This window comes from Gopherus flavomarginatus, chromosome 5 (assembly GCF_025201925.1).
Source record: "Gopherus flavomarginatus isolate rGopFla2 chromosome 5, rGopFla2.mat.asm, whole genome shotgun sequence".
In the NCBI taxonomy this organism is placed as follows: Eukaryota; Metazoa; Chordata; order Testudines; family Testudinidae; genus Gopherus; species Gopherus flavomarginatus.
The window spans coordinates 36300386-36326884 of NC_066621.1; the positions used below are offsets into that span (position 1 = coordinate 36300386).

Sequence of the window (26499 nt, forward strand, 5' to 3'; positions counted from 1 at the left end):
ATAGCACCTGGCAATTCCTGCACTGAGCCAATGTTTGGTTGAAGTACAGCATATTGTTTTAGGAAAATGTCCAATTCTGATTCAACAAAGAGATAGAGAATTCCCCCACAGCCCTTGGCTAGTGATTCCAATGGCTGATTACCCTCATTTTTGAGGCACAAGTTTTTATTTCCAGTCAGAAAATATCTAGCTTCAAGTGCCAGATCTTGGCTACTGCTATACTTTTGATCACTAAATTAAAGAACCCTCTATCAAAATCTTTTCTGCACCTCAGGCTTTAGAGGTAAGATATCTGCTGATAGCCTGTTTGGAAGGCACTTTTCAATGATGGAGAGAGCTCGAAGAGGCACAAGACCACCAAGTGGAAGGAAGCACTCTACTCTCCCCCAAGTATACAATTCATTTTTATTTACAATACCCTATAAAAATGTAAATTTAGAAACTTTTATTTTCATCAGAACCAAAAACGGGGGGGGAGGGAGGGAGGGAGGGGGAAGCACAAAAAAGGAATAATATAATAAAGGAACGGTCCACTTGATCAGTTGTGAGGAAATGGAGGGTACAGCGGGGGGGGTGGGGGTGTAGGGAGAGGAGTTATGGAGAAGTGGTTTTGGTTGGAGGGGAGAATACTTTGGGGAGAGAGGGATTAGGAGAAAGCAGCTGATTTAGGAGGAGGGGCAGCTGGTTAATAATAGGGAGGAGTTTACTGGTTGTAGAATACCTACATGTGCAAATATTTTTTTGTCATTAAAAGCAAAAGAAGATTAAAAACCCACCACATTCCAAAAGGAGCAAAACAGCAGGATCTAGCAATGGTTGGGTATGGAAAATTCATTCAGATTAGCGGCTCTATCCACTAGGGATCAAAGCCAAGACTCTTGGTTATTGTCTTGGAGGGCTCTTGACAGCCTGAACCAAGGGGCAGGTGTGAGAGAGAGGTGTGCAAAACGATTCTCAGGAAGACGAGGCAAGTGTGCAAAGATGTGTGTTCACTGTATCATGGGACTAGGACAGGTGACAGAGGGGAGCCCAGCTTGTACAACTTCAGAAAGAACGAGAAGCTCATGCCGGGCTGGAACAGAAAAGCCCACCCGGTGCAATATGAGGGGTCGGACCAAAACTCAGTGCTTGGATATGAGAGGTGGGAGCCAGCTTTAGCCAATGAGTAAAGACTGAAGAAAGAAAAAAGGGTCAGAAGCCCAATCATCTAAAAGTCATACCCTCCTAAACATGTAGGAGACATTGGGCAACAGATGTCTCTCTAGGCCCCCAACTCCACCTTCCAGAGTGCATGGGGATTCTCCCCACAACTAGTTGTCTCCCTGGCTATCTGGATTCTGCATTGAAAGGGGACAGGAAGGAGAAAAGGGTGGGTTCCTCACCAGTCCCTCAGTAGCCTGAATGTGGTGGGGGGGGGAGGGGTTGTGTCGAGAGAAAGCAGCAGCTGTTGTGAAGATGCAGAGGGAAATGGGAACACAGCAAGGACATGCCGAATTGCAACCTAGCAGCGAAGGGTGGCAGGAGAAACCAAACACACACCCAACCAAGTTCACAGAGCAAAAGAGAGGTCTCCTGTGCCAGATATCCAAGAGAAAAATCCCACAAGGCTTTGCTTCAGGGGAGCAACTGCCTCCCCTCCTCCACTGCAATCCTCTGGTGGTGGTGGTGGCGGCAAGGATGGCAGCCGGCATTGAGGACCCATCAAGACCTCCTACCGTATCCCCTGCACTAACCTGGCAAGGCAGAAGAAACAAGAACAAGAGAGTTAAATAGCTGCAGTATTAGGGTGTAATGGAGATCAGTGTCCCCTCCTTGGCTGGAACACAAGCAGACATTCAAACCTCATCTAATACCACTGAGATCCCCGCCACCTTCACCTGTCTTCACTGCCTGTTCAGCGCTGACAATTCCCGCTTTTCTGCTCTCCTAAAAACCCTGATGGTTTAACTGTAGAGAGCGGGGCTGAACACCTGAATCTCCCCCTCCACACTCTTAACTCTACGTATCTCCTGGCCACCTCTTCCCCAGCCATACTTCTTCCTCCCCACCCCGCTCCTGACAACAGACCCTGACTCCCCGTTCCTCACTTGCTGAGCGTCACTCAAATCCTCACTACCATGGCACAACTCCCTGCCTCCCTCCCTGTTATTACACAAGGGAAGCAGGACAGCAAACATAGCACTAAACCAGGTGAGAAATACGGACTTACTGCAACTTTGTCTCCAATACGTTCAGCTTCTGCTGATCAACATAGCGAGAAAAAAGGGATAGCAGGTTAGAGGGGGTGGATACTGGCTTTGCCAGCGCTGCTTCAGGGATCCGCAGAAGCTCTCGGGTTGCCATGGACATCAGCTCCGTCCTGCCAAGCAGAAGGACACAGTTGAAGGTGTGAGCAGGTGGCGACATGACAGAATTTCCCTGCATCAGCCCCAAACAGGATTTGGTGGTCAAGGTGGATGACAAGAGACACAGGAACGGGAGTTCTACTGATAGCCTAACTGGGTTCTCCTAAACCCAGCTAGATTCTGTGAGATGACCTCCTATCAGAAGATGGAGACAGGCAGTTTCAACAAGGTTTTGATGGTATATAGGGTCTGTTTCACTGAAGAATCTGGCTGTGACCAAATTGAAGATGCTCTGTAATAATTTATGAATTCTGTATGTGGCCTGGTTATTGGGTGTTTGCTACATGACTGTATTGGTTTAGTTTAATAGAGAATAGAAGGCAAAACAAGCGGGAAAGAAACAGAATGGCTCCAGATAAGCCATTCCTCTGCAAACAATTGAGGGTCATTAAGAGACAATATCATGACCAGGAAGTGGCCCATGCACATGGGAGATCAAAAGGACTGTAGCTATTTAGAAGGGGATTCTCTCAAGAAGGGTAAGAGGGAAGGAGGGAAAATTGCTCAGGGGAACCAGACTAAGCCATGCTCTACACTACAGAGCAAGGTTGACACAAGGCAGCTTATGTTGACCTAACTCTAAGCATCCACACTAAAATTTTGCTCCCGTGAACATAACTTGCCCGCTGTAACAACTTAATTCCACCTCCATGAGCAGCATAGGGTCAATATGAATGTAGCTAGGTTGACACAGCATCAGTGTAGACACTGCCTTGCTTACATTGACTATTGCTGGCTTTCAGGAGCCACCCCACAGTTCAATTGATGCAAGCACTCCTGGTGAGGATGTGCACCGCCGACACAAGTAGCAAAGCATAGACGCACATAAGCGATTTAATTACTGCAAACTTTGTTCCTCCTGTTAAAATTTCCTCCTGTTAACTTTGGCTTAAGAAGGCTCTATGGTCAGTTTATTCACCTCTGGTCAGATGCCCCCAAGACAAAAAAACGCAGCTGTTCAAATCAGCTGGACCTGCTGGGTAAGCACAGTGGATACACAGTGTGCTATAGTCCAGGGCCTGGTCTAAGCATGGGAGAAGGGTGAAATTCCACCCCGAGACAGGTAAAGGCTCAAGGCCTGACAGCTGAGGGGTGCACTCAGAGACCAGAAAGGGGCAGAGCTGCAGCCAGTCCTAGGAAACTTTTCCCCATGCAGTCACTAATGAAACCAAAGCCAAACAAAAAGTGAAAGAGGGTAAGTGTCAAGAAGCACCATCATGTGCTAGTGAAACCCTAAGCAATGGTTCCTACTGGAAAAGGCTCAAAAAGCCTCCAACAGCTTAGCTGAAATGCCACTTTGAGAGGTAAGAATCACTCAGTCAGGCTCCATGTGAGGATCCAATAGGGCAGGCGTGGCCAACCTGAGCCTGAGAAGGAGCCAGAATTTACCACTGTACATTGACAAAGAGCCACAGTAATACATCAGCAGCCCCCCCATCAGCTCCACCCCAATACTCTCAGCGCCTCCCAATCAGCTGTTTTGTGGTGTGCAGGAGGCACGGGGGGGCGGGGAGGGAGCGAGGGCAAGGCAGACTCAGGGAGGGGTCAGGAAGGGGTGGAGTGGGGGCAGGGCCTGTGGCAGAGCCTCCTGGTACATTGGAAAATTGGTGCCTGTAGCTCCAGCCCCAGAGTCGGTGCCTCTACAAGGAGCCGCACATTAACTTCTGAAGAGCCTCATGTGGTTTCAGAGCCACAGGTTGGCCATCCCTGCAATAGGGTATGCAGGCCACGGTTCAGTTCCCAGAGACAGCTGAGATGGCCTATAAGAAGTCAGCTAATTAATAATGGCTCAACAGTCAGACTCTGAAGAACTCTGGGAATCATCTGAGTCCAGATTCATCACCACTTTGGCCACACCCAGTGCCTTAACAATTGACCAGCCAGAAGGGACCAGGAGATCATCTAGTCTGACCTCCCACATAACAAAAACCAAAGAATGTCACCCAGTTACTCCTGTGCTGAGCTCAGTAACCGGTGTTTGACTAAAGCAACTTCCAGAAAGGCCTCCTGTCTTGATTTGAAGACAGACATCAAGTGATGGAGAATCTACCACTTCCCTGGATCGTCTGTTCCAATCGTTAATTATCTGCACTGTTAAAAATTGTGCCTTAAGTTGAATTTTTCTGGCTTTAACTTCCAGCCACAGGTTCTTGTTCTGCCTTAGATGACAGACTCCTGTAGCACCCCGTATCTTCTCTCCATGAAGGTGCGGATATGCTGTAATCAAGTCACCTCTTGAACTTTTTTGGATTGAAGTAAGCAGATTGAACTCCTCAAGTGTCTCACTATCAGGCATTTTCTCCAGCCCTTCGTGGTTCTTCTCAGCACTCTCCAATTTTTCAACATCCTTTTTACAAATGTGGATATCAGAAGAGCAGAAAGTGTTCCACTATCTGTCTGACCAATGCCATATACAGATGGAAAAATCACCTCCTTGCTGTTTCTATATCCAAGAATCATATTACCCCGTTTTGATCCTTCATCATACTATAAGCTCATGTTCAGTTGTTTTCCCTCTATGATCTTAAATCCTTTTCAGCCATTGGAGTCCCATGATTCAGCCAGAGACTGCACTGAGCAAAACTATGCACTGTCACTGTGGTGCCTCTGTGGCTCTCTGGACTCCAACGCAGAATGTTCCCCTGGGAGCCAGGAAGTGTCCCCCTTCCTAGAAGGAAGTTAGACTCCTTCAGTGGGGTTCACCTCCTCCACAACTGTAACTCCAAAGCAGGCCCAGAGAGAACCACTGAATATCAGTTCCTGGATGCACAGAAGCTTTGTAAGTAACAGACCCCCCCATCAGCGAGACACCAATAAGAAGCCTGGAATCATCTGGTTGGGGAGTTTTTGGTTCTGTTCCAAATCCTAATCCTATGCTCTGACTACTAGACCAAGCCCCATCTGCTGTCAGGAGGCCATACTACTCAGCATCTACCCTGATCCAGGGTATGCTCTACTCACCACTGGTCAACATGCATTGCCCTCAAAGGGGGGGGACACAGCTAAGGGATGCAGCTGGGACTCACCACTGGTTGTCCTGCATTAGCTCCATAGCAGCACTGGAATTCTGCAATTCCTCCCCACGACTCAGGACCAAGTACAGCAGGGACAGGCCAAACTGCAGAGAGATAAGTAAGACAGCATGTGCATGGAGGAGGGGACGACTCTGAGCCTGACCCACAGCAGGCAAGCTCTTCTCTCTTCCTGGTGCTGCTGTACCACCACATTTCCTGCTCCTGAGTTTGGAGCCTTCACTTCCCCTTTTCTGGCCTCTGCCTTTCTCCGTGCCCGTTCTGACTGCAGCCAGTATCTGTGAGGCCTACTCCAGCACAGGCACTGTTTTCAGAGGCCAACAGTCTCATTTATTATTTGTATTACCACAGCACCTGGGAGCCCTAGTCATAGATACAAGATTTAGTAACAATAAAAAAAGAGGAAAGAAGTCAGATTAAGACACAAACCATCTACCTAACATGCTTAGCCCGAGAGACTGTGAAAGAGTGACACTGGGCAGAATTGGAAATGTGAGTGTTGCCTTGCTACAACTGTCTTCTCTTTCCCTTCAGCTTTCTGAACATGTGCTTCTTGGTTTCCCGTCTGTCTGTAATAGCCTCGTTATACTTTTCTGGTTCCTCTGCTGTGCCGGGTTTAATCAAAGGAGACACTCCCCCTGCCCAGAAGCAGCCTGTTCCCAGATTCATCACGAAGTTTGTAATTCAGTGCAGGGGCTGCACAATTCCCATAGCGCTGTTCCACCTTTGCAGCGTACTGCCCAGAACAGCACGCTGCTCCCAAGCCGGTCAAAGCACAAAGGGTGCTGGGCAGGCTTGGGAGCAGCATGCTGTTCTGGGGCAGTAAACTGCAAAGGTGAAGAGCGCTATGGGAACTGTGCAGCCCCTGCACTGAATTACAGCCAGCACCATTGTGCTTTAGCACATTAATTGCCTTGGTTGGAGAGCCACTAGGATCTGTTCAGCAAGCTTTTGGAGATGGCAAGCTTATATAATTCTAGGATTCATGCTTTACATTAATTCTCCTCTGGATCCAAATGAATCTTGGAGAAAGTAACTGATATGTCGCAGGCCCCAGGAGCATTATACAGCCTTATCTACCATTAAAGCAAAAGCAGTGAAGACCAGGGAAACAGACCCTACAATGAGGAAAAGATGCACTAGGAGAAAGACTCCTATCATCTGCACATCCAACTGGTGGTACTTCTAAGCTGTCTTTCACTCTGATATGCATTTAAAGCTACCCATCCTGCAGCTGGCTGTGCAGTACAAGGAGAGGGGAGATAGTGGAAGTGCTCTGCAGGAAGATTTTACTCCCTTTCCCATTCCTTTAGCTCCTTGCTCTTCCACCCGTTGCTGCAATTCAATGCAGGAGACTCCAGTGCCAGTTAGCTCAGCGCTATCTCTCCTGCCAAGGAAACTGCTGGTCAGAAAGGGCAGCCCCTCAATGAGTTGATGGCCTGTCTCTAGGTTCAAGAATCACATTTAGGGAGTTTCCACACCTCCCAAGTGGAGAAGGGGACCAGCTCTCTCACCCTCCTATTGGGTGGAGGGTATCTGGACTAATGAGGGCACCTTCCAGTTAAAAATAGAAAGGAGAGAATCAAGGAAGGGGAAGTGTCTCTAGCATCTCCCACACTCAGAGGGTACCAGATATGTCTATACTCAAATCAGTTCCCAGCAGCGAAGAGAATGGGCATGCAGATGCTGCAGCCTCTCATAGGGCTCAGCAATAGCTCAGGCGTAGGCACCTTGTTCTGGAGCACAGCTGCAAGATGCAGGTTGGCAGGTGCTGGCACCGTGGCGCTCTGAGGTAGGTTCGCTAGCTGCTGCAGAAAGCTGGTGACCGTCCCCGACGGAAGATGATAGAGAACGAGAGAGAAGGGCCTCAACAGGCACAGCAGCACCTGAGGGAGAGAAGAGCAACATCAGTCATAGACAGCTGACTAGGCAGGGAGCTCCCCAGGCTCCAGGAGGGACCACAGGACTAAATCCAGGTATCATTTCCTATTGGTGAGCAGGGCAAGGGCTCTCAAGAGCATTCCCTTTTTGAGTAAATCCAGTTATCCAGGTGACACAGAGTGGAGATGGTTAACAAAACAGGAGAGAGAAAAGATGATGAGCAGGAACTGAAAGGAAAGTAGTAATGGGATGTTTGCCTGTGTGGAATGAAGTGACAGCATCACCTCCAGGATGAGACAGGAGTGGCTACACATTATTAAGTTCTCCTACACGATCTTGTCTATGTAGATCAGGGGTAGGCAACCTATTGCACGGGTGCCGAAGGCGGCACGCGAGCTGGTTTTCAGTGACACTCGCATTGCCCAGGTCCTGGCCACCGGTCCAGGGGGCTCTGCATTTTAATTTAATTTTAAAATGAAGCTTCTTAAACATTTAAAAAACCTTATTTACTTTACATACAACAATCATTTAGTTATATATTACAGACTTATAGAAATAGACCTTCTAAAAATGTTAAAATGTATTACTGGCACATGAAACCTTAAATTAAAGCGAATAAATGAAGACACGGCACACCACTTCTGAAAGGTTGCCGACCCCTCATGTAGATTGTCACCATTTGAAGCCAGGGACTGTCTATGTGTTTGTGCAGCACCCAGAACAACAGGACCTCAATCACACCAAAGGCTTCTATGTGCTGCTGCAATACAAACAGAATCATGCTACTAATATTCCTTCATTTCACTCGTTGCTGACGTTTTTTTCTGAGGCAGCCTCAGAAAAAAGGACTGGTTCAGCATGGGGTTGGGTGAATGTCCAGGGAGGATTCTTATTTTATCTGAACCGGATTTATTTCCTGAACTCTGTTCTTTGCACTGAAGACTGGCCTCAATCTTTCAGCAGGTTACAGCACAGCACAGCACGCACCCTCAATACCTGATCCCGTTAGCATTCTGAAATGCACCTCATGTTCAGCGTGGCTACCATTACTCCAAGACCTATTTTTTTGACAGTTCTTGATGTTTGAGTATTGTAAATACATCGAGGTTAAACTCTGAGGTCTTTGCATTTCATTTCCCTTTTAAAAAAAAAAATCAGCAAAAAACGAACAAATGGCCTCACTAGTGATTTCACTCTGGTCTCTACTGCTTTATTAAAAGCCCTGTACTGTTATTAATTCCATAGGTTTTCAGTCAGGTACCTGGAAATAGAGATTCCCTCTAACACCTCAGGAAGCGTATCAAGTGATATTATGTATTTACTCTCCTTCACAGCCACATAAACAACAACTCCGAGATCAAACTGTGAACTTTGCATAAGCAGAAGTGAATTTTCAGTCTCTCAATTCCATTACTTTCCATGTGTCCCATAAAACAGCTGACTTCTTCAAAGGGTGGAAAAAGCTTTGACCTTTTAAGTTCAGCTCTTTGCAAATTTCTCTATTTTAAACTGTATTTTAAATAATAATGCCTTTTTCCCCACTTATTTTAAAAAAAGTCTGAGAAAGGTCTGAAAGACTTCTCGTTTTCTTTTAATTTTTTTTCCAACTCATCTTTTTACCTTAGAAATACTGGTCTTTCCTGTTTCTGCTAGATGTCTCCTTAGAGAAAAAACTTAAGTGGGAGTGCTCTCATTCCTCAGTTGAAGGAACGCAAGTGTTGAGTCTTCTACAAACTTCTCTTTCTCAATTATTTGGCAAGTGTTTGTATTAATTAAATCAAAATGCTCAGTTTAACAAAAATTCTTTCCCTCTTCCTTGATACTGAGGATTATCATCTGTATCATGGTAGCACAGAGGTCCCTGTGCTAGGAGACACAAACATAAAACAGGATGATCGCTGCCCAAAAGACCTTCCTGTTATGTAATAACCTTACTAGTTCTCTAGTAGTCCATAGAGTTTTCCAGGAAGAGACAGGATAGACAAACCTAATATTGCTAGTGTAAAACAAGTAATAGTCTTTCAGGCTGCCTTTATACTTCACAAAGCAGCAATGAACGAAATGAGTCCACTTCTCCTTCCCCCACAATCTCCTTTAAAGCAATAATTATGTACCTCCTTAGGGTTGGTCTATACTTCAAAGTTAGATCAGTTTACCTACAGTAACTCCTCACTTAACGCTGTTGTTCTGTTCCTGAAAAATGCGACTTTATGCAAAACGATATAAAGCGAATCCAATTTCCCCATAAGAATTAATGTAAATGGGGGGGCTAGGTTCCAGGGAAAAATTTTTTGCCAGACAAAAGACATTATATACATATACAATCTAACTTTTAAACAATTTTAAACAGTTTAATATTCTACACAGCAATGAATGATTGTGAAGCTTGGTTGAGGTAGTGGAGTAAGAGGGTGAGATATTTCCCAGGGAATGCCTTGCTGCTAAATGATTAACCAGAACTCGGCTGAGCCTTCAAAGGTTAATACACTGTTGTTAATGTAGCATGTACTGAGGCAAGAGGGAGGAAACACAATAGATGCAGGGCAGTAGCTGCAAACACTTCTCTGCAAAAACCGAACATGATGATGAGCCCATGCTATTCAGCTGGAGCGCAGCACTCTCTCCTCCTGACAGCACATGCAAGGCTGCACACATGCTGACTTTCCAAAGAGCTGGGGGGGGTGCGTGCATGAGAGAGAGAGAGAAAGATGGACATGCATTGCCCCTTTAAGTATGCTGATACCACTTCAAGTACATTGCCCTTTTAAGCAGATCAGCCAGTTCAGACAGGAAGCAACAGCTTCCAGCCAGCTCCCTCCTTTCTGTCCCTCTCCTCTGCTTTGTGGAGAGGGAGTACAGAGCACGAGGGGCAGGAGAAGGGGGACATCCTGATATCAGCACCCCCTCTCCTCCCCTCCCCCAGCAAGCAGAAAGTTCCTGGGAGCAGTTCCAAAGCAGAGGACAAGTCAGGAGCAGCGTGGCAGTATAGGGAGGGACAGCTGAACTGCTGCTGGGCAGCTGCCAAGCCACATACCTTACAGGGAATTTAAGGGAGCTGATGGAGGGAGGGGGGCTAGTTCCAATCCCCACAAGGAGGGGCTGCTCTTCCAGAGAATCCTGCAAGCAGGGGACAAAGCAGGCAGCTGCCAAATGAGGTTACAAGGGAGCATTGCACAACTTTAAAGAGCTTATTCCCTAATAGATCAGCAACATAACAACGAAACAACGTTAACCAGGACAATGTTAAGTGAGCAGTTACTGTACATTGCTCAGGGCTGTGAAAAATGTCATGCCCTGTGTGACACTGATAAACCAACTTAAGCCCTGTCATTGGTGCTGGTAGGCCAATGGAAGAACTCTTCCATTAACCCAGTTCCCACCGCTCAGCTCTCGCTGATTAACTGCAGCAACAGAAGAACCCCTTCTGTTGCCATAATAAGCGTCTACACTATAGTGACAACACCACAGCTATGTCGCTGTAATGTTTCTAGTATAGAGATAGCCTATGAAAATAGGGAAAGAAATAGGCTAACTGTCTGGGGACTTTCCTCAAGCTTTCACTTTCTACCTTTGGGCAATCATGGCCAGTTTCAATCTAGAGGGAGAATTTCTGGGAGAGTTAAGTGTGTGATGAAAATGGGCACATAATGGACATTTGCATATCTAACTGGACCATCCTGTCCAAGGATCATAAAACACTTTCCCAAACATTAAATATTGAATCCTCACAAACCCATAAGAAGCCAGGAATACTACGTAAAGATCAGTCAGTTATTACCCGCCATTCATGGATTTGCAGATATGCAAAGCAACTTCCCGTGAAGACAGGAGTTTGGATTCTCAGTCCCCTGCTCTGATCATGGGACAATGCTGCCTCCAAGATGCAAACAGACAACTCGTATCAACAACCTGAATGGAAGTTCTTTTTGCCATAGCCTCCTTGGTTACCTCATCCTGAGCATCCTTCTTTATCAGGAAGGGCAGGTTTCTGGCTGTTGCCATGAGTATGTCAGCCGCTTGCTCCGTGGACAGAAAGGGCAGGATCCGGGCAACCATACGCTTCCCTTTCCGGATACACATGATTTGCACAAAGTGGTCGTCACTTGGCCTACCAAGAGGAGAACATTCGGTCTGTCATTAGCCAGATATAGGAATGACCCTTTAGTTCACAGTAGGTGTATGCAAGGGACTCACAGGAGATCCCACATCCCTGTAACACAGGCCTGAATTTAATTGTGACCTCTCCCCAGCCAGAAAGAACACCTTCCCAAAAGCATCGCCAATCTGGCTTGAAGGGAAGCACATGGGGGGAAAAAAAAATAAATCACACAATGCTGCTTCGCGCTTTCAAGCTTCTTTTTAGTAGATTATAACAACAGGGGCAACGACAGCTCTACCTAAAGTCACATAAGAGTTTCCATGCTGAGCCCTCCCCACAGGTGTTAGCTCCTCATCTTTTACAGGGCTGAAGTTTTCCAGGCTTGAGCAGAAGTCAACTTTTTGTTTTGTGGAAGGGAAGGGGGAGGCATGAGAAGAGAATCACTCAGCCCAGGCCTGTGCAGCACTGCAACTGCCCCCACCTCCCTGCACTCCTGGCCCGCAGCACCACCACCTCCACCCCCCATCCAGTGCTGGTGCGGCACCACCACCTCCACCCCGCATCTCTGGCCCAGTGCGGCGGCACCACCACCTCCACCCTGCATCTCTGGCCCGGTGCGGCACCGCCCCCAGCCTTGCACTCAGGGCCCGTGCAGCACCGACGCCCACCCCACCTCCTCGCATCCAGGGCCCGAGTAGCATTGCTCCACCATGCCCATGAAATACACATCTACCTTCTCTGCACAACAAAAGCTTTGCTTACTATCCCCAAGGACTAAAGGTGCAGGCCCCACAGGGCCTGTGAACGTGAGGGATGAGGGTGGTAATAAAATCCTTCCCTGGGGGCTGCCCTGGTCACGCTTTCCTCCTCAGCCCAGGACCTCCTCGGTTCCCTGCCTGGTTTCTCCCATGTTTCCTGGAAGAGACCCTGCCCCGCATATGAACTGGTGAAGAGGCCTCACTCCAGGCAGGACTGGGCACGAGCCCCCTCAAGTGCCTCGGCCTCTTCCTACTCCACCTTTCCAACTGAAGGGGGGCAGCACCCAAAGGAGAGTTCCCTTGCTGTTTCAGTGAGCCCATTACTAGAAAGGGGGCTGCCCCACACATGTGGGTATGAGGAATGGACTGTAGACATTCACCCCATCCCAAAGCAAATGAGGGAGGAATTCCACAGTCTGCTCCCTTCTCTACACATGGGTGGGGAGATGAGGCTGGGGGTGGCACATCTTTGCAGCGCCAAGAGCGCTGTAGCAGACTCACGTTCCTCACCTCTCTTGGCCAGGTGTTTTCCCCCTCAGATTGTCATACATGTCACAGATCTTCTGTTTTCTCTCCTCCATCAGGGCCGGCCGCTCCCCCTCCAGGCTCAGGAGGTAGCGCCTCTCGTAGTCCTCCACATCCAGGAGGAGGCTGTACGTCTGCATGACATGCAGCCAGATCAGAGCCAACCACAGGAACCCCTGCTATCCCCATATCCCAGGACAGGAAGTCACTGCCTTCCAAGCAGACTTGGAAGCAGAGAGTGCTGCTGGATTAGCAAGCCCTGTGAGAGAGTGCTGTCGATTCCCAGAGTGGGTACAGCATGGGCGGCAGCAAGCTGTCAGTGTGCCTCAGCCCCAGCCTAGAGAAGCCATCATTCTCTCCTTGGCCTGGCTGCTGAAGCAGGCAAGGAAGAGGGAAGTTGTTTATTATGAGCTTTGATTAGAGCAAGAAGTAAGGCAGTGCCTGGAGAGTGAGGAGCATGCCTGATTAAGCAAAGGGGTCTGGGAAGTGGGGTGTGGGGATCGCTTTTCCCATGGTTTACTGGGAACACATGTCCCCATCCCCAAGGGGCAGCTACTGCACATGGGTTTGGCAGCTCCCCTGGAGCACTGGCCTGGTTCACTCTTGCTGCGGAGCAAAGGGTGGTGGAGATGGTGGTCTCATCTCACACTCACCTTCTCAATGGTGACGAGGGTCTGACGTCTCTTGTCTCGAACCTGCTTCTCCTTCGTCTCCTAGGGAAAGAGAGTAAGGCGGGCCCAGGTGGAGCACGGAACAAAAGCAGTGTCAGAAAGGAGAGGACAGGGAGTGGAGTGAGCGAAGAGAGAGGAGGACCGAACCCTGGGTGGAAAGAAAGGGTCCAGGCTGTGCACGGCAGCCACCTCTGCTACTTACATCGTCCTCACTGCGGGAGGTCACCACCGCGTCAATCATTTTCCGGGGGTTATTTACACTGGAGACTGTGAGCTTCCCCAGCGAGCCCTCAAACTGCACTGCAAGGACAAAGGAATAGCAATGTGGATGGAGTCATCAACCCAAGCCTCTGCTCCTCTATACACCCGAGAAATCTTACACACAAACTCCTCCAGCTTCACCATGCCTCTGCACCAATGCCCCAGAGAACCCTGATCTCTCCCTGCCCTCCCCAAGGAATCCCTGCAGCTGTCCCCAACGCCAGCCCTCTCCAGAGCGAGTCTACAGCGGTTCTTCTGCCCCCATGCCCACGATGAGTAATTATCCTCCACCATTAAAAGAACAGTACAACTAGGGAATGAAATGCTATTTGACAACCAATACATCACCACAGGTCTGTCAATTCCCTGCTGGCCCATGCACTCCCCACCTCTCCCCAGCCCAAGATGCTGCTTGAGGGAGGGGACATTTACCTGGCTTGTAGGCATGCTCTAACTTGGCCACTTGGGGTGTGATGAGTTTAGTACGTTCTTTCTTGGGGCCATCACCGTGCATCTCCTCTGCCGCTGACACTTTTTCCAGCTTCTGGAAGTAATTCTGAGACAAAAGGGAAGAGGAGGAGGAGGAGGTGGTGGTGGTGAGGATCCCAGCACAGAGAAACCATGGGCAGCTTAGCCTCTAGAAGCAATGGGCCATCACACACAGAGTCCCGCAGCTGCTGGGGCTGACAAGCCAGCCTGAGTGGATGTAGGCAGTGTAGTGGCACAGGCGTAAGTGGTGAAGGGCGAGTGTTGAAGCACAGTTACAGAGCCAGCTAACAGCATCATACTGGGAGTTCAGCTGCAGCCACCCTCCCAGCAGTCACTTATCTGGGGGTGCAGGTACTGCAGATAGGGGATTAGCACAGTAGGCTAGTAGCCACTGGGACAGCCAAGCTCATCCCTAGGTGGAAGCTAGGTCAGGATGGCTCTGTTAGTGAGTGCAAAGCATTTACCTGATAGTAGAAGTCATCCAGGTAAGGGTCAGTGCTTTGCAACTGCATCATCTGGATCTTTGATACCCAGTCCTTTTCCCGCTGCAACATGAGATTGGCATAGGGGTCCTTCCGCAGCTGCTCCTGATGGCTGCTCCGATGGCCAGCTCGGTCCCCTGCTGAGCCATTCAGACTCCGGTGCTGGCTGGTGGGAGGACCCAGAAAAATTCAGGATATACAGAAAGGGCACAGTGGAGAAGAGACATGGATAACGGCCTGTACTGCAGGATGGCTCTTGAGAGGCCATGCCCAATTGTGGGAGCATGAACTCCTAGGAGACCCCCAAGGGGTGCGTGTGTGTGTGTGTGGGTGTGTGAGACAGAGAACGAGAGAGATCTTCCTTCTCTGGCACTCAAACCCAGGTGAGTCTTCTCACCCCCCAGTGGAGTTCATTACCAACCCCACCCCTGCACGCAGGTGATTCCAGAACTCACTTCCTGTTCTGCTGCTGTCTCTGATGTAAGAGCCGACGATGCTGTGGGTGAAGGTGAGTTGTATCTGGTCTGAACATCTGCGGGTGAGGCCTAGAGAAGAGAGTTGTAACCTCAGGTCTGTCATCTCCAGAGAAAGTCAACAGAGACTCTCAGACTCGATGCTGTGAGCTCAATGATGGGAGACAGAGGATAAGTGTCGTACCTTAGGTTCTGCAAGTGGGACCCAGGACATAGGGGGTGCTGCTGCTGGGATGGGGGTGGCGCGGGAGGCGGTGGTGCCCCAAAAAAGGCAAGGAACCTACTGGCTGGAGGCATCATCTGCCCAACTCTGCCTTGAAGCAACTTGGGGTTCATGGAGGTGAGGGGGCGGCAAACAAGTCCAGAGACACGAGCAAACTGGCTGGGAGACATTCGTCCAGCCTGCAGAGATTGGGGTTGGAGGGGGGGGGGAAGAGAAAGACCACCACAAACATTACCACTATGACAGAGAGAGTGGGACAGACAAGACTGAGTGGCACAGCTCTAGTCATCTGCGGGAGCAGGCAATGGGAGCCACCAGCAACTGTATGAGAAGGAGCAGCACAGAGACAGCCATGCAAACACAGAGGACAGAGACACCGGAGGACAACGCAGCGCACACAAGGTGCTGTTGAGGAAAGAAGGAGAACAAGAGGGAATAGTCAAGAGCTTTACCTGTGCTCCTCCTAGAAGCTGCGCTCTCTGAAGGTGGGTGAGAACAGGAGTGACGCTGGGAGGGAACGGGTGGCCCAGGAGAGAAGAATTCTGGGGAAAGAAAATGGAAGAGCAAAAAGGAAACTACTTCTAAACAAAGAACCAATCAACCCAACGTGGACATTCAGCAGGTGCATGCTCCAGATACACTCGGATCAGAGAGAAAACAACAGACCACAGATACACCCAGATAAGTAACAGAGGCCAAGAGATAGGCACATGAGCTTCCAGCATGTGGGATACACCCAGGCCTAAGGGGAACGGGGAAAGGGAAAGAGGTGCTGAGATCTCTAGCTGACACATGGAAGTCAGAACATTAAACACCAGATGATTCCCCTTTAAGAAAAAGTTCGTATAGACACAGAAACCTGGATCTGTGGAAGGGAATGGCATTACACAGGGATCAGAGGACAAGTGTGATGGTTATGGAAAAGGACTTCAGGATTACTGAGACAGAGTGAGAGGCCCAGGTGTGAAATTGATGGAGAATGGACTTCAGGGATGACAGAAAGAACGATTATTGGGGACAGGGGACCTAGGGAGTAAGGGGTCAGGCTGGGAATACACAGAGCATGAGACACTCCATACCGGGACATTACAGAGCTGGTTTGGGGACATCCTCTCGCCGTAGGGGGAAGGATAACGCTGTTGCATCGGGGCCCGGATGTGAACAGGCTTCGGACATAGGATCTATCAGGAGGGGGAAACCAAAACAAGGGAACTGATCTTAGTCCTTAGTCCCTTTCCTTGTCAACATCTGCCAGGCAGCTCCTCCCACAGAGTTGTCACCCAGGGCTCACTCACAGAGCAGAACGCAGACCAGCCTGCAGTGTACCATATGTAGAGCCCCTCCACCTTCCCCAATTCCCCATCTTGTGGTAGAGGGGGAACCCCCAGTACACACAGCAATATCAGCATCCTCAGACTGTTTCTTCCGGAGAAGACTCTGGCCGGATAGCATCTGGTTTCGGGCAGCAATGCCATGTCCCTCCCCGTCTGCCAATTGCTGGCATGTGAAAGCAGCATAAGAAGGAGGATCATGCAGGCTCCGGGCACAGTTGTGGCACCTAAAGGACAGAGCAGCTAAGAGGACAAGCCTACCCATCCTACCATTAATCTCTCTTCACCTATCAGCATCCAGGTATGCACTCAGCTGTGTTGCTGTTCTAAAGATTGCGTGGTGGCAAAAACTAGTGGCAGGCTCCCTTATGCAGTCCTAAAAATTTCAGGGTCGTCAACTTCTGGGGGCCTCCCTTTCTCATCTCTACCCTGCTCCTTCCTGGAAACACCACCCTTTCCTGAAACAATGGTGACCAGATCCACCTCCTGCCAGAGAAATGTGAAGGGCAGGGATACCTGCTGGTTGAAGTTGGGCACGGTGGCCTGCTTTGGTGGGGTGCCGATGGGGACAGCCCTGACAGGGGGGCTCCCAATGATGGGGGAGGACGAGCGCCTGGGCAGCGCCCGCTCCGAGAGGTCCCGATCATCCTCCTGGCTCTGCGGGGGTCTCTGAGGCATAGCATATTCCAGCACAGACACCGAGGGCATCTCCTGCACACGGGAGGAGGGGAAAACACAGCTAGTGGTTAGCTACTTTGAATGGTGTGTAGTTTACCAGCGTGCCAGTGGCACAGCCCAGCACGCAGTGGAGCTCAGTGAGAACAGAGGCACTCGTGGCACAGCTAGAGCAAGGAAATCTGCCTAATGAGAAACAGGGAGAGGATATTCAGGAAAGCAAATGCTCTCTGAGGAGCTTTAATGTGTCACCTGCAGCTATGATCTAGGGGACAGGTGTCCTGGCCTAGAGTATGAAACTCTAGGCTGGAAGTCAGGTGACTGAGTTCTATCTGGGATTCTGCCATGGATTCACTGCAAAGCAAAAAACAAGCCACAACCTCTGTCACCACATCTGTCACTAGCAAGCTCTGCAAAGCGTTGAGAGACTCAGGGAGAGCAGAGCTGCATGCTAGGTATTATTGTTCCATCTGTTCCCTTTCATGGCAGTACACACATTTTTGCTACTTTTTAGCCCTACTAGCCCTGCAGAACCAGCCCAGATGCAGGAGAATTAGTTCGACTCTATTCTGGTTCAAGGATCAGCATTCTTAGCTAAGATGTGATGGCAGAATCTTTATCTCGAGGAGTCCACATCAACTTAACTACTCCTGTAACATCTATCAAATGGGGCAGGGTTATTAGGGATAGCACACAAGTAGGAAACAACCCAGCTTGGCTCACAGATCCAAGAGGAAATTGGCGGAGCTGGCAGCTAAAAGACTATTTCTCATGAATAGATCATGTTTGATCTAGAGTCAGCAAAAAGTAAGTGCTGGCCAACCCTCCACAATACTATCTTAGAGTCACTTTACAGAGCAAAAAGACTCTTCATACTTCAGGGTCTAAGCTGGCTTTCACAGAAGTCAAGTAAGAATCGCCCACCTGGTATGGGGTGCAATACAATAAACTAAGGACATAATGGAAAACTGAAACTTTCTCTGATGCATCTGCAACCAGCACCCCCGGGCAACAGCCTCACCCGAGCAACAGGGAGCAGGACACCAGACAAAAAGGGCTAGTGGCCTGATCCAGTGCAGTAGGACACAGAACTGGCAAATCTTATGCTCCTGGAGATGGCAAAAGCTTCTGCTCTGCACAGGAAAGGGATTCCTGAAGTGAGAAGCAAATGTCTCCCCTGAAAGACTCTCAGCTCCCTTTGCAGGATTAGTAACGAGACAGGACACAGCACCTGAGTGAGAAGTGGTCCTCGGAAGCGCCTCAGAACTGCAGATCCATCCCAGATGCTGGAGTTGAGGCCTCCTGGCTGCTGTAAAAGAGTGTATGATGAGTTACCATGGAGAGGGCTCTCCTGTTTTTCCATCCATTCTATGCAGCCAGGTTCCTCCCCCACCCACAAATACTGCACTCACCTGCATTGGAGGCTGGGTTTGCACAGCCTGCATGATGGCTGGATCTTCCAACTCGTTCTCGATGACCAGCTTGCTCAACCTCTCAGCCAGGTTCTCCTCATGGTGCCCCAGCAGCTCCATCTCATCACTGATTGCCCCATCTTCCAGCTCTCTAGCTGTTGCAGGCTTGTCTTCCAGTTCCGCAAGCCGCTCATGTGCCTCCTGCCAGTCATCATCTGCAAAGGAAGCACAGAAAGGAAGCGGGGCTGGCACCTTAGTGCCACTCATTTATTCCATAGCCAATTACACCTCTGAGGCAACAATGGACTGGAACAGCAGGGAAAGCTGGGGCTCAGGACTGAGGGACATCAGCAGAGCTATGGGTGGAGCAACCCAGAATTGGAGCTGCAGGGGTGGGGTGGCTAAGGACAGGACTGAGGGGATTTCCATCCAGATATGGCATTCCCTGAAGGAGAGCTGGGGACAGAGACGAGGAAGGGGAAGTGAATGGGAGATGCAGCTCTCACCAATAGCACCAGCTCCAAACGTGTCATCATTGAACTGGTCGATATCTTCATCCTCCTCGCCCAGGGTCTGAAAGGCATCTTCATCTTCATCCAGAGGACAGTCCTCCAAGGACTTGGAAAAGAGCAAAGAGAGAACAATGAGCAGGCCTCCAGATATGCCACAGTTTTATTTGTCCTATCAGCATCACCAAAGTGGGCTCCCCTCAGCCGCCTCGTGCTCAAAGCTGGGGTACTGAGTCTGTCTGTCTAAATCCTTTCCTGGAGATTATCTCATTTCCCTATACCAGCACATCACAAATGTGGCCCTTCGGAGCACACAAAACCTAACTCCTGAGACAAGGCTCCCCACAGCAAGCGTAACCCAAGACACCCCCACACATCCAAACTGCACCCATGACCATCAGACAAGGTACCTCTGCCCAAGCATGGACTAAGTGCATCCCCACGGGTAAAGCATCGCTCCCCTCCCACATACCCATTACACAGACCCTCTTTAGTAAGCATGCCTCCTTAGATGAGGCAATACCACCACAGAGATAAACATCCCATTTCAAGCACACCTCCTCTGACAGCACAAGGGGAAAGACAATAGTCCAGTGGTTAGGGGGCCAGTCTGGGATCAATTTCTCTGCTCTGCTACTGACACATCTTGGGCAAGTCACTTAGTCTCTCGAGGCCTGTTCTGTGTAAAGGGGATAATAGCACAGCCCTGCCTCACACAGGTGATGCAAGATAAATACACTAAAGATTGTGATAGTGATGAGAGCCACATAAATACAAGGGATAGAAGGAACCTTCCTCTCCCACCCACCCATGACAGACCAAGCACACCCCCATAGTCCTCCCATGCACCCCCCTCAAACATGGCACTCTACATATACCATGCAACAAATACACCCTACAACTATGACACACGTACCCATGCCTCCAGGTGTGGACCAAGCATGTCCACTCAAATGCCTTCCCCACCCAAGACAGCTGGGTAAGAATCAAGTGTGCCCCTAGTCCCAGTTCCCAAACACATAATGGCCAGCAGGAACTTACTACCCCATACCTTCCATTCAACCACATACTCCCTCAAGCTGTTCCACTCTCAGGGCCCCACCAGCCAAGCACATAACTCTTCAGATAACATAGATTCATAGATTCTAGGGTCAGAAGGGACCAATGTGATCATCTAGTCCGACCCCCTGCATAAAGCAGGCCACAGAACCCTACCCATCCACTTCTATAACAAACCCCTAACCTATGCCTGAGTTATTGAAGTCTTCAAATTGTGGTTTGAAGACCTCAAGCTGCAGAGAATCCACCAGCAAGTGACCCATGCCCCACACATAGCATGTGACAGAATAGAAGCAATCATCATCAAGCCCAATCTGATGAGCCAACATCCTGGGCATCCTCCCAAACCAACTTCTGATTCCAGCTGGTGCACTCATATCCAGAGCAGCCATCTGAATCTAGTTTTGGGGTGCATGTGGGGTATGTGTGCACTATACTCAGAAAGGCTGCCCCTGGGCCTGTAACCCAGTAGTTCCTGTTCAGAGACATGTCCCCCCCATATCCTATATCTACCTCCTAAGAAAGGCACCACAGCCCAAATCCGTGATGTGCTCTGGCCCATACCCTACATGGCAACCCCAGCCTATATCAGAGAGTCTCCAGCCCACACTGTGCAGCCTCATCTCATAGAAGCAGCCCCAACCTGTCCGACATGCTGCCCCTTTCTGAGAGATGCCCCAGCCCACACCCTATACATTTACCTTCAGAGCCCCCTACTCCAGCCCAGAGTATCTGTACCATGTGTGTGCCCCCCCCCGCCCCCCACCCGAGCCTGCAGAGCCCATATACTAAGCAGTCACCCTCAGCCAAGGATTCCAAGCACCAGTCTTCTAAGTGCATACCCAGCTCTGCCCTTCTGAAACAGCCTCCATCACCAAACAGTTCCCATACAGAGAGGCCTCCTGGGAAACCACTGAGTGTGACCTCCTCAGCCAGTCACCCCCACTCCAAGGGGGGAGGGCCTCCCCCTTGGACAAGCATCCCACAGACCCATAGTCCCCAGCCCCAGAGAGAGAACTCCCTACCCCACATCCCTTTCTGACCCATGCCCTTGGCATCCCTTTACCCTCTCCACACACACACGACCCACACTGTCACTGGACCATGCACCCTGCAACAGAGACTCCTCTCTACCTGCAGCCCACTACCCCCACAACTAAACTCCTCCCTAAGTAATACCTCCTGCACACTCCTCCCCACAGAGACCCTCCAGCCCATACTCTCCAAAAGACACCTCCCATCCCATGCCTCCGAGACCACCCCAGAACTCCATGCCCCCAAACACAAACACCCAGTTCATGCACCCCCCAGACACACACCCTGAATCTCTTACCCCCGACATACATCTGCCAGCCTGTACCTTCCCCAGCACATCCCCCCATAACACCCCCCAGAACCCCATATCACCCCACACTCCCCCTGCTCAAGCCCCCCACAACCTTACACCCCCCCCTAGAGACCCCCAGCCCATGCCCCCCAAAATCCTGTGCCCCCGCGAGCCCTATGCCACCCGGCACACACCCTGGCCCATATCCCCCCAGAACTCCGTGTCCCCCAGCCCCATCTCCCCTAAAGCCATATCCCACCCCATGCCTCTCACAAAGCCCTCCCCTCCAGCCCGTGCCTCCCCAGATCCCCCACCCCTGGCCCGAGCCCCGCCAGAACCTCGTGCCCACCCCCGGCCCGTGCCCGCCAGCCCCCCCGTGACCGAGAAGGAAGTTGGGGCTCTGGAAGGGGGGGAGAAGTAACCCAGGGACTTGGGTCAGGGGTCAAAGGTCGCAGCCCGGGCGGCCTCTCACCTGGTAGCGGAACATGGTGAGCTGCGCGGACACTCCCACCGCCAGGGAGGCCCCGCGCGGACCCCACTCCGGCTCCGAGCCCCCGCCCCTCGGTACGCACACTTCGCCGTCAAGGAAGACGCACATGACGTCATCACGCAGCCCCCCCACCCGCGGGTCCAGAAAGACCCGATGCGCAGGCGCGATACGTCTAGCGGCCGCGCTCTTGCAGTTAAAGAAACAGCGCCAGGGGGTGTCTTAAAGGGGCAGTGTCTCATAACCTGCCTGCGGGCTCTTAAAGGGGCAGTGTCTCTTTCCTCTCCCATTGGCTAGAGCACTGAGGGCTGAGGGAGGCCTCCCTAGAGACAGGCGCAGCTTTACACCTCCACTCTTTTGCCCCAGCTCTGTGGGCAGCCTCAGCAGCCTCCACAAAACCGGAGCGGGCACCAAAGCCCCACTCCCCTGAAGGACAAAGCCGCCCGGCCAAGGGCCCAGGGTCCCATCCTCCACCCCTGGCCTGGGGTCTCGGTGGGGGCCGCTGGCACTGCCAGGAGGCCTTGCACATGGGGGCACCCAGCCCTACCCATGTGCCATGCTCCCCTGCAGCTTTGCTGTGGCTTGGGCAGAGTTCGCTGCCCCTGAACCCTTTGCTTGGTTACCCCACCCCAAGGTTACTTTGTCCTGCCCTTCTCCGGGCCCCCTGTCCTGAGGTGACCCCCCACCTCCTGCAAATCTGCCTTCCAACACAGCTTCCAGGGGTCATCTTTCTGATCCTCCTCCATTCTCACCAGGCTCTTGCTGTGAAGAAGTGAATTAAGCAAACCTTGGGCTACTTGCCCCCCTAATCTTACTGTATATCTATCTATAAAGGAGACACAAAGAGCTTGGCTTGTTTAGCCTAACCAAAAGAAGGCTGAGGGGAGATATGATCGCTCTCTATAAATAAGAACGTAAGAACGGCCGTACCGGGTAAGAACAAAGGTCCATCTAGCCCAGTATCCTGTCTACCGACAGTAGTCAATGCCAGATGTCCCAGAGGGAGTGAACCTAACAGATGATGATCAAGTGATCCCTCTCCTGCCATCCATCTCCATCCAGTCACAAACAGAGGCTAGGGACACCATTCCTTACCCATCCTGGCTAATAGCCATTTATAGACTTAACCACCATGAATTTATCCAGTTCTCTTTTAAACGCTGTTATAGTCCCAGCCTTCACAACCTCCTCAGGTAAGGAGTTCCACAAGTTGACTGTGCGCTGCGTGAAGAAGAACTTCCTTTCACTTGTTTTAAACCTGCTGCCTATTAATTTCATTTGGTGACCCCTAGTTCTTGTATTATGGGAATAAGTAAATAACTTTTCCTTATCCACTTTCTCCACATCACTCATGATTTTATATACCTCTATTATATCCCCCCTTAGTCTCCTCTTTTCCAAGCTGAAGAGTCCTAGCCTCTTTAATCTTTCCTCATATGGGACCCGTTCCAAACCCCTAATCATTTTAGTTGCCCTTTTCTGAACCTTTTCTAGTGCCAGGACATCTTTTTTGAGATGAGGAGACCACATCTGTACACAGTATTCGAGATGTGGGCGTACCATGAATTTATATAAGGGCAATAGTATATTCTCAGTCTTATTCTCTATCCCCTTTTTAATGATTCCTAACATTCTGTTTGCTTCTTTGACCGTCTCTGCACACTGCGTGGACATCTTCAGAGAACTGTCCACGATGACTCCAAGATCTTTTTCCTGACTCGTAGTAGCTAAATTAGCCCCCATCATATTGTATGTATAGTTGGGGTTATTTTTTCCAATGTGCATTACTTTACATTTATCCACATTAAATTTCATTTGCCATTTTGTTGCCCAATCACTTACTTTTGTGAGATCTTTTTGAAGTTCTTCACAGTCTGCTTTGGTCTTGGTTTAGTATCATCTGCAAACTTTGCCACCTCACTTTTTACCCCAGGGGTAGGCAACCTATGGCACTGGGGCTGAAGGTGGCACGCGAGCTGATTTTCAGTTGTACTCACACTGCCTGGGTTCTGGCCACCGGTCAGGGGGACTCTGCATTTTAATTTAATTTTAAATGAAGCTTCTTAAACATTTTTAAAACCTTATTTACTTTACATACAACAATAGTTTAGTTATATATTATAGACTTATAGAAAGAGACCTTCTAAAAATGTTAAAATGTATCACTGGCACGCAAAACCTTAAATTAGAGTGAATAAATGGAGACTTGGCACACCACCTCTGAAAGGCTGCCGACCCCTGGTTTACCCCTTTCTTCAGATCATTTATGAATAAGTTGAATAGGATTGGTCTGAGGACTGACCCTTGGGGAACACCACTAGTTACCCCCTCCATTCTGAGAATTTACCATTAATTCCTACCCTTTGTTCCCTGTCTTTTAACCAGTTCTCCATCCATGAAAGGACCTTCCCTTTTATCTCATGACAGCTTAATTTACGTAAGAGCCTTTGGCGAGGGACCTTGTCAAAGGCTTTCTGGAAATCTAAGTACACTATGTCCACTGGATCTCCCTTGTCCATATGTTTGTTGACCCCTTCAAAGAACTCTAATAGATTAGTAAGACACAAATAAATACCAGGGAGGGAGAGGAATTATTTAAGATCAGTACCAATGTGGACACAAGAACAAATGGATATAAACTGGCCATCAGGAAATTTAGACTTGAAATTAGATGAAGGTTTCTAACCATCAGAGGATTTAAGTTCTAGAACAGCCTTCCAAGGGAGTAGCGTGGGCAAAAGACATATCTGGCTTTCAAGACTAAGCTTGATAAGTTTATGGAGGGGATGGTATAATGGGATAGCCTAATTTTGGCAATTAATTCGTCTTTGACTACTAGCAGTAAATATGCCCAATGGTTTGTGATGGGATGTTAGATGGAGTGGGATCTGAGTTACTACAGAGAATTCTTTCCTGAGTGTCTGGCTGGTGAGTCTTGCCCACATGCTCAGGGTTTAGCTGATCTCCATATTTGGGGTTGGGAAGGAATTTTCCTCCAGGGCAGATTGGCAGAAACCCTGGGGGGGTTTCGCCTTCCTCTGCAGCATGGGCCACGGCTCACATGCTGGAATGTTCTCTGCACCTTGAAGTCTTTAAACCTTGATTTGAGGACTTCAGTGGCTCAGACACAGGTTTGATACAGGAGTGAGTGGGTGAGATTCTGTGGCATGTATTGTGCAGGAGGTCAGACTAGATATCATAATGGTCCCTTCTGACCTTAAAATCTATGCTTCTATGATCTATCTATCTACATCCCTGCTACCATCTATCTATCTATCTATATCCATATCACCATACAGTTCTATCTCTTTCCCTCTCTCTCTCGTCTATGTCTACCTATCATCATACACACCCTCTCTCTTTCTCTCTCTCTGTGGGTTTTTATAAGGTGGAGTCCTCAATTCCTCCTACAATTGCCTACCCCAGGCTAGGGCTTAGGGAGATGATGTTTGGTGGCACTAGAAAGTATGGGCTGTCAGTCAGCCTGGGAGCTGAAGCACCAGATCAAACAGTGAGGCCTATCTCAGGCAGGAATCCCCTTGTTATCTGTTACAGCCAGTGAGTAAAGTGCTGGCTCCGATGGGGTACAGATCCAACAAATACAATTTCAAAGATGGGCTCACTTTTCAGGCTCACTGGGGCGGTAGGAAGAATCCCCTGCTGACTGGCTGCTTTTCTCACTTTCTCACATCCTGGGAAAGAGTATCAGGGTTACTGCAGGAGGCAAGCAGAGCTCTCCCCCAATCAGGAGGCTGGGGGCAGAACAGATGTGAAGGCAAAATTGATGGGGGAGGTGTAAAACTGCAGGAGACAGAATTGGGTTGGGGGTTGGAGAGCAGAATTAATTGCTGGTGATGAGACCCCCTCTTTTTTTTTAATTGTTTTGCCTACCACTTCAAGCACTGATTACAGCCAAATCCTGTCTCTCCTCTGTGGCCAGGACTAACGTACGTTTCATTTCTGGTGTCTTTGCTGAGATTTCTGCATTTCTTAATGCCAGCTCATGATTTTTGGGCACCTGGGTTTGGTGATACTGCACCTTGTAAGAGGCAGATTCTGGCCTTGGATTTTAGCAAATCTCCACCAGCCCCTATCCCTCTTAAGTCATGGTGCCCTGGAGGCACGCGCTAGGCCATCCCAGCCATGTACATGGCTTTTGTTGTGTCCTCTTCTCTCTGTAAGTTGACTGGTTAGATTGTCAGCTTTTGAGGAGAAGGACCTGCTCTCTATACCTGTCTATAAAGTGCCATGCACGCTGCCAGTGCTATACAAATAGCAATCACAATAACAAGGTATTCATAATTCATGTGTTTTTCGCATTCACTCCCTTCCTGCTTTACCCTTTTATGTACACCCTCCAACCACAAGAAGTGCATAATTGGGAGGACAATAATAATAAT

At 49.6% G+C, this 26499-nt stretch overlaps 1 protein-coding gene across 9 annotated transcripts; it reads right to left on the minus strand.

The window, feature by feature from the left end:
* Nucleotides 1–388: 388 nt before the first annotated feature.
* On the minus strand, nucleotides 389–22202 carry PATL1 (PAT1 homolog 1, processing body mRNA decay factor). 9 transcript variants are annotated; one of them, XM_050956132.1, is made up of 19 exons: nucleotides 22085–22202; nucleotides 19224–19335; nucleotides 18718–18932; nucleotides 18537–18614; nucleotides 17147–17341; nucleotides 16379–16480; nucleotides 15752–15841; nucleotides 15261–15478; nucleotides 15059–15148; nucleotides 14586–14769; nucleotides 14065–14188; nucleotides 13574–13671; nucleotides 13354–13413; nucleotides 12686–12834; nucleotides 11267–11426; nucleotides 7168–7323; nucleotides 5432–5523; nucleotides 2210–2359; nucleotides 389–1733 (listed from the first exon to the last, which is right to left on the minus strand). In XM_050956132.1, the coding sequence occupies exons 1-19, from the start codon at nucleotides 22097–22099 to the stop codon at nucleotides 1712–1714; spliced, it is 2310 nt and encodes a 769-aa protein (XP_050812089.1). In that variant the 5' UTR covers nucleotides 22100–22202; the 3' UTR covers nucleotides 389–1711. The 9 variants fall into 9 exon arrangements, with proteins under 9 accessions (XP_050812089.1, XP_050812088.1, XP_050812087.1 ...); XM_050956131.1 differs by lacking the exon at nucleotides 22085–22202 and adding an exon at nucleotides 21128–21643 and having other exon boundaries at nucleotides 18537–18611; XM_050956130.1 differs by lacking the exon at nucleotides 22085–22202 and adding an exon at nucleotides 21128–21641.
* Between the last annotated feature and the right edge of the window lie 4297 nt (nucleotides 22203–26499).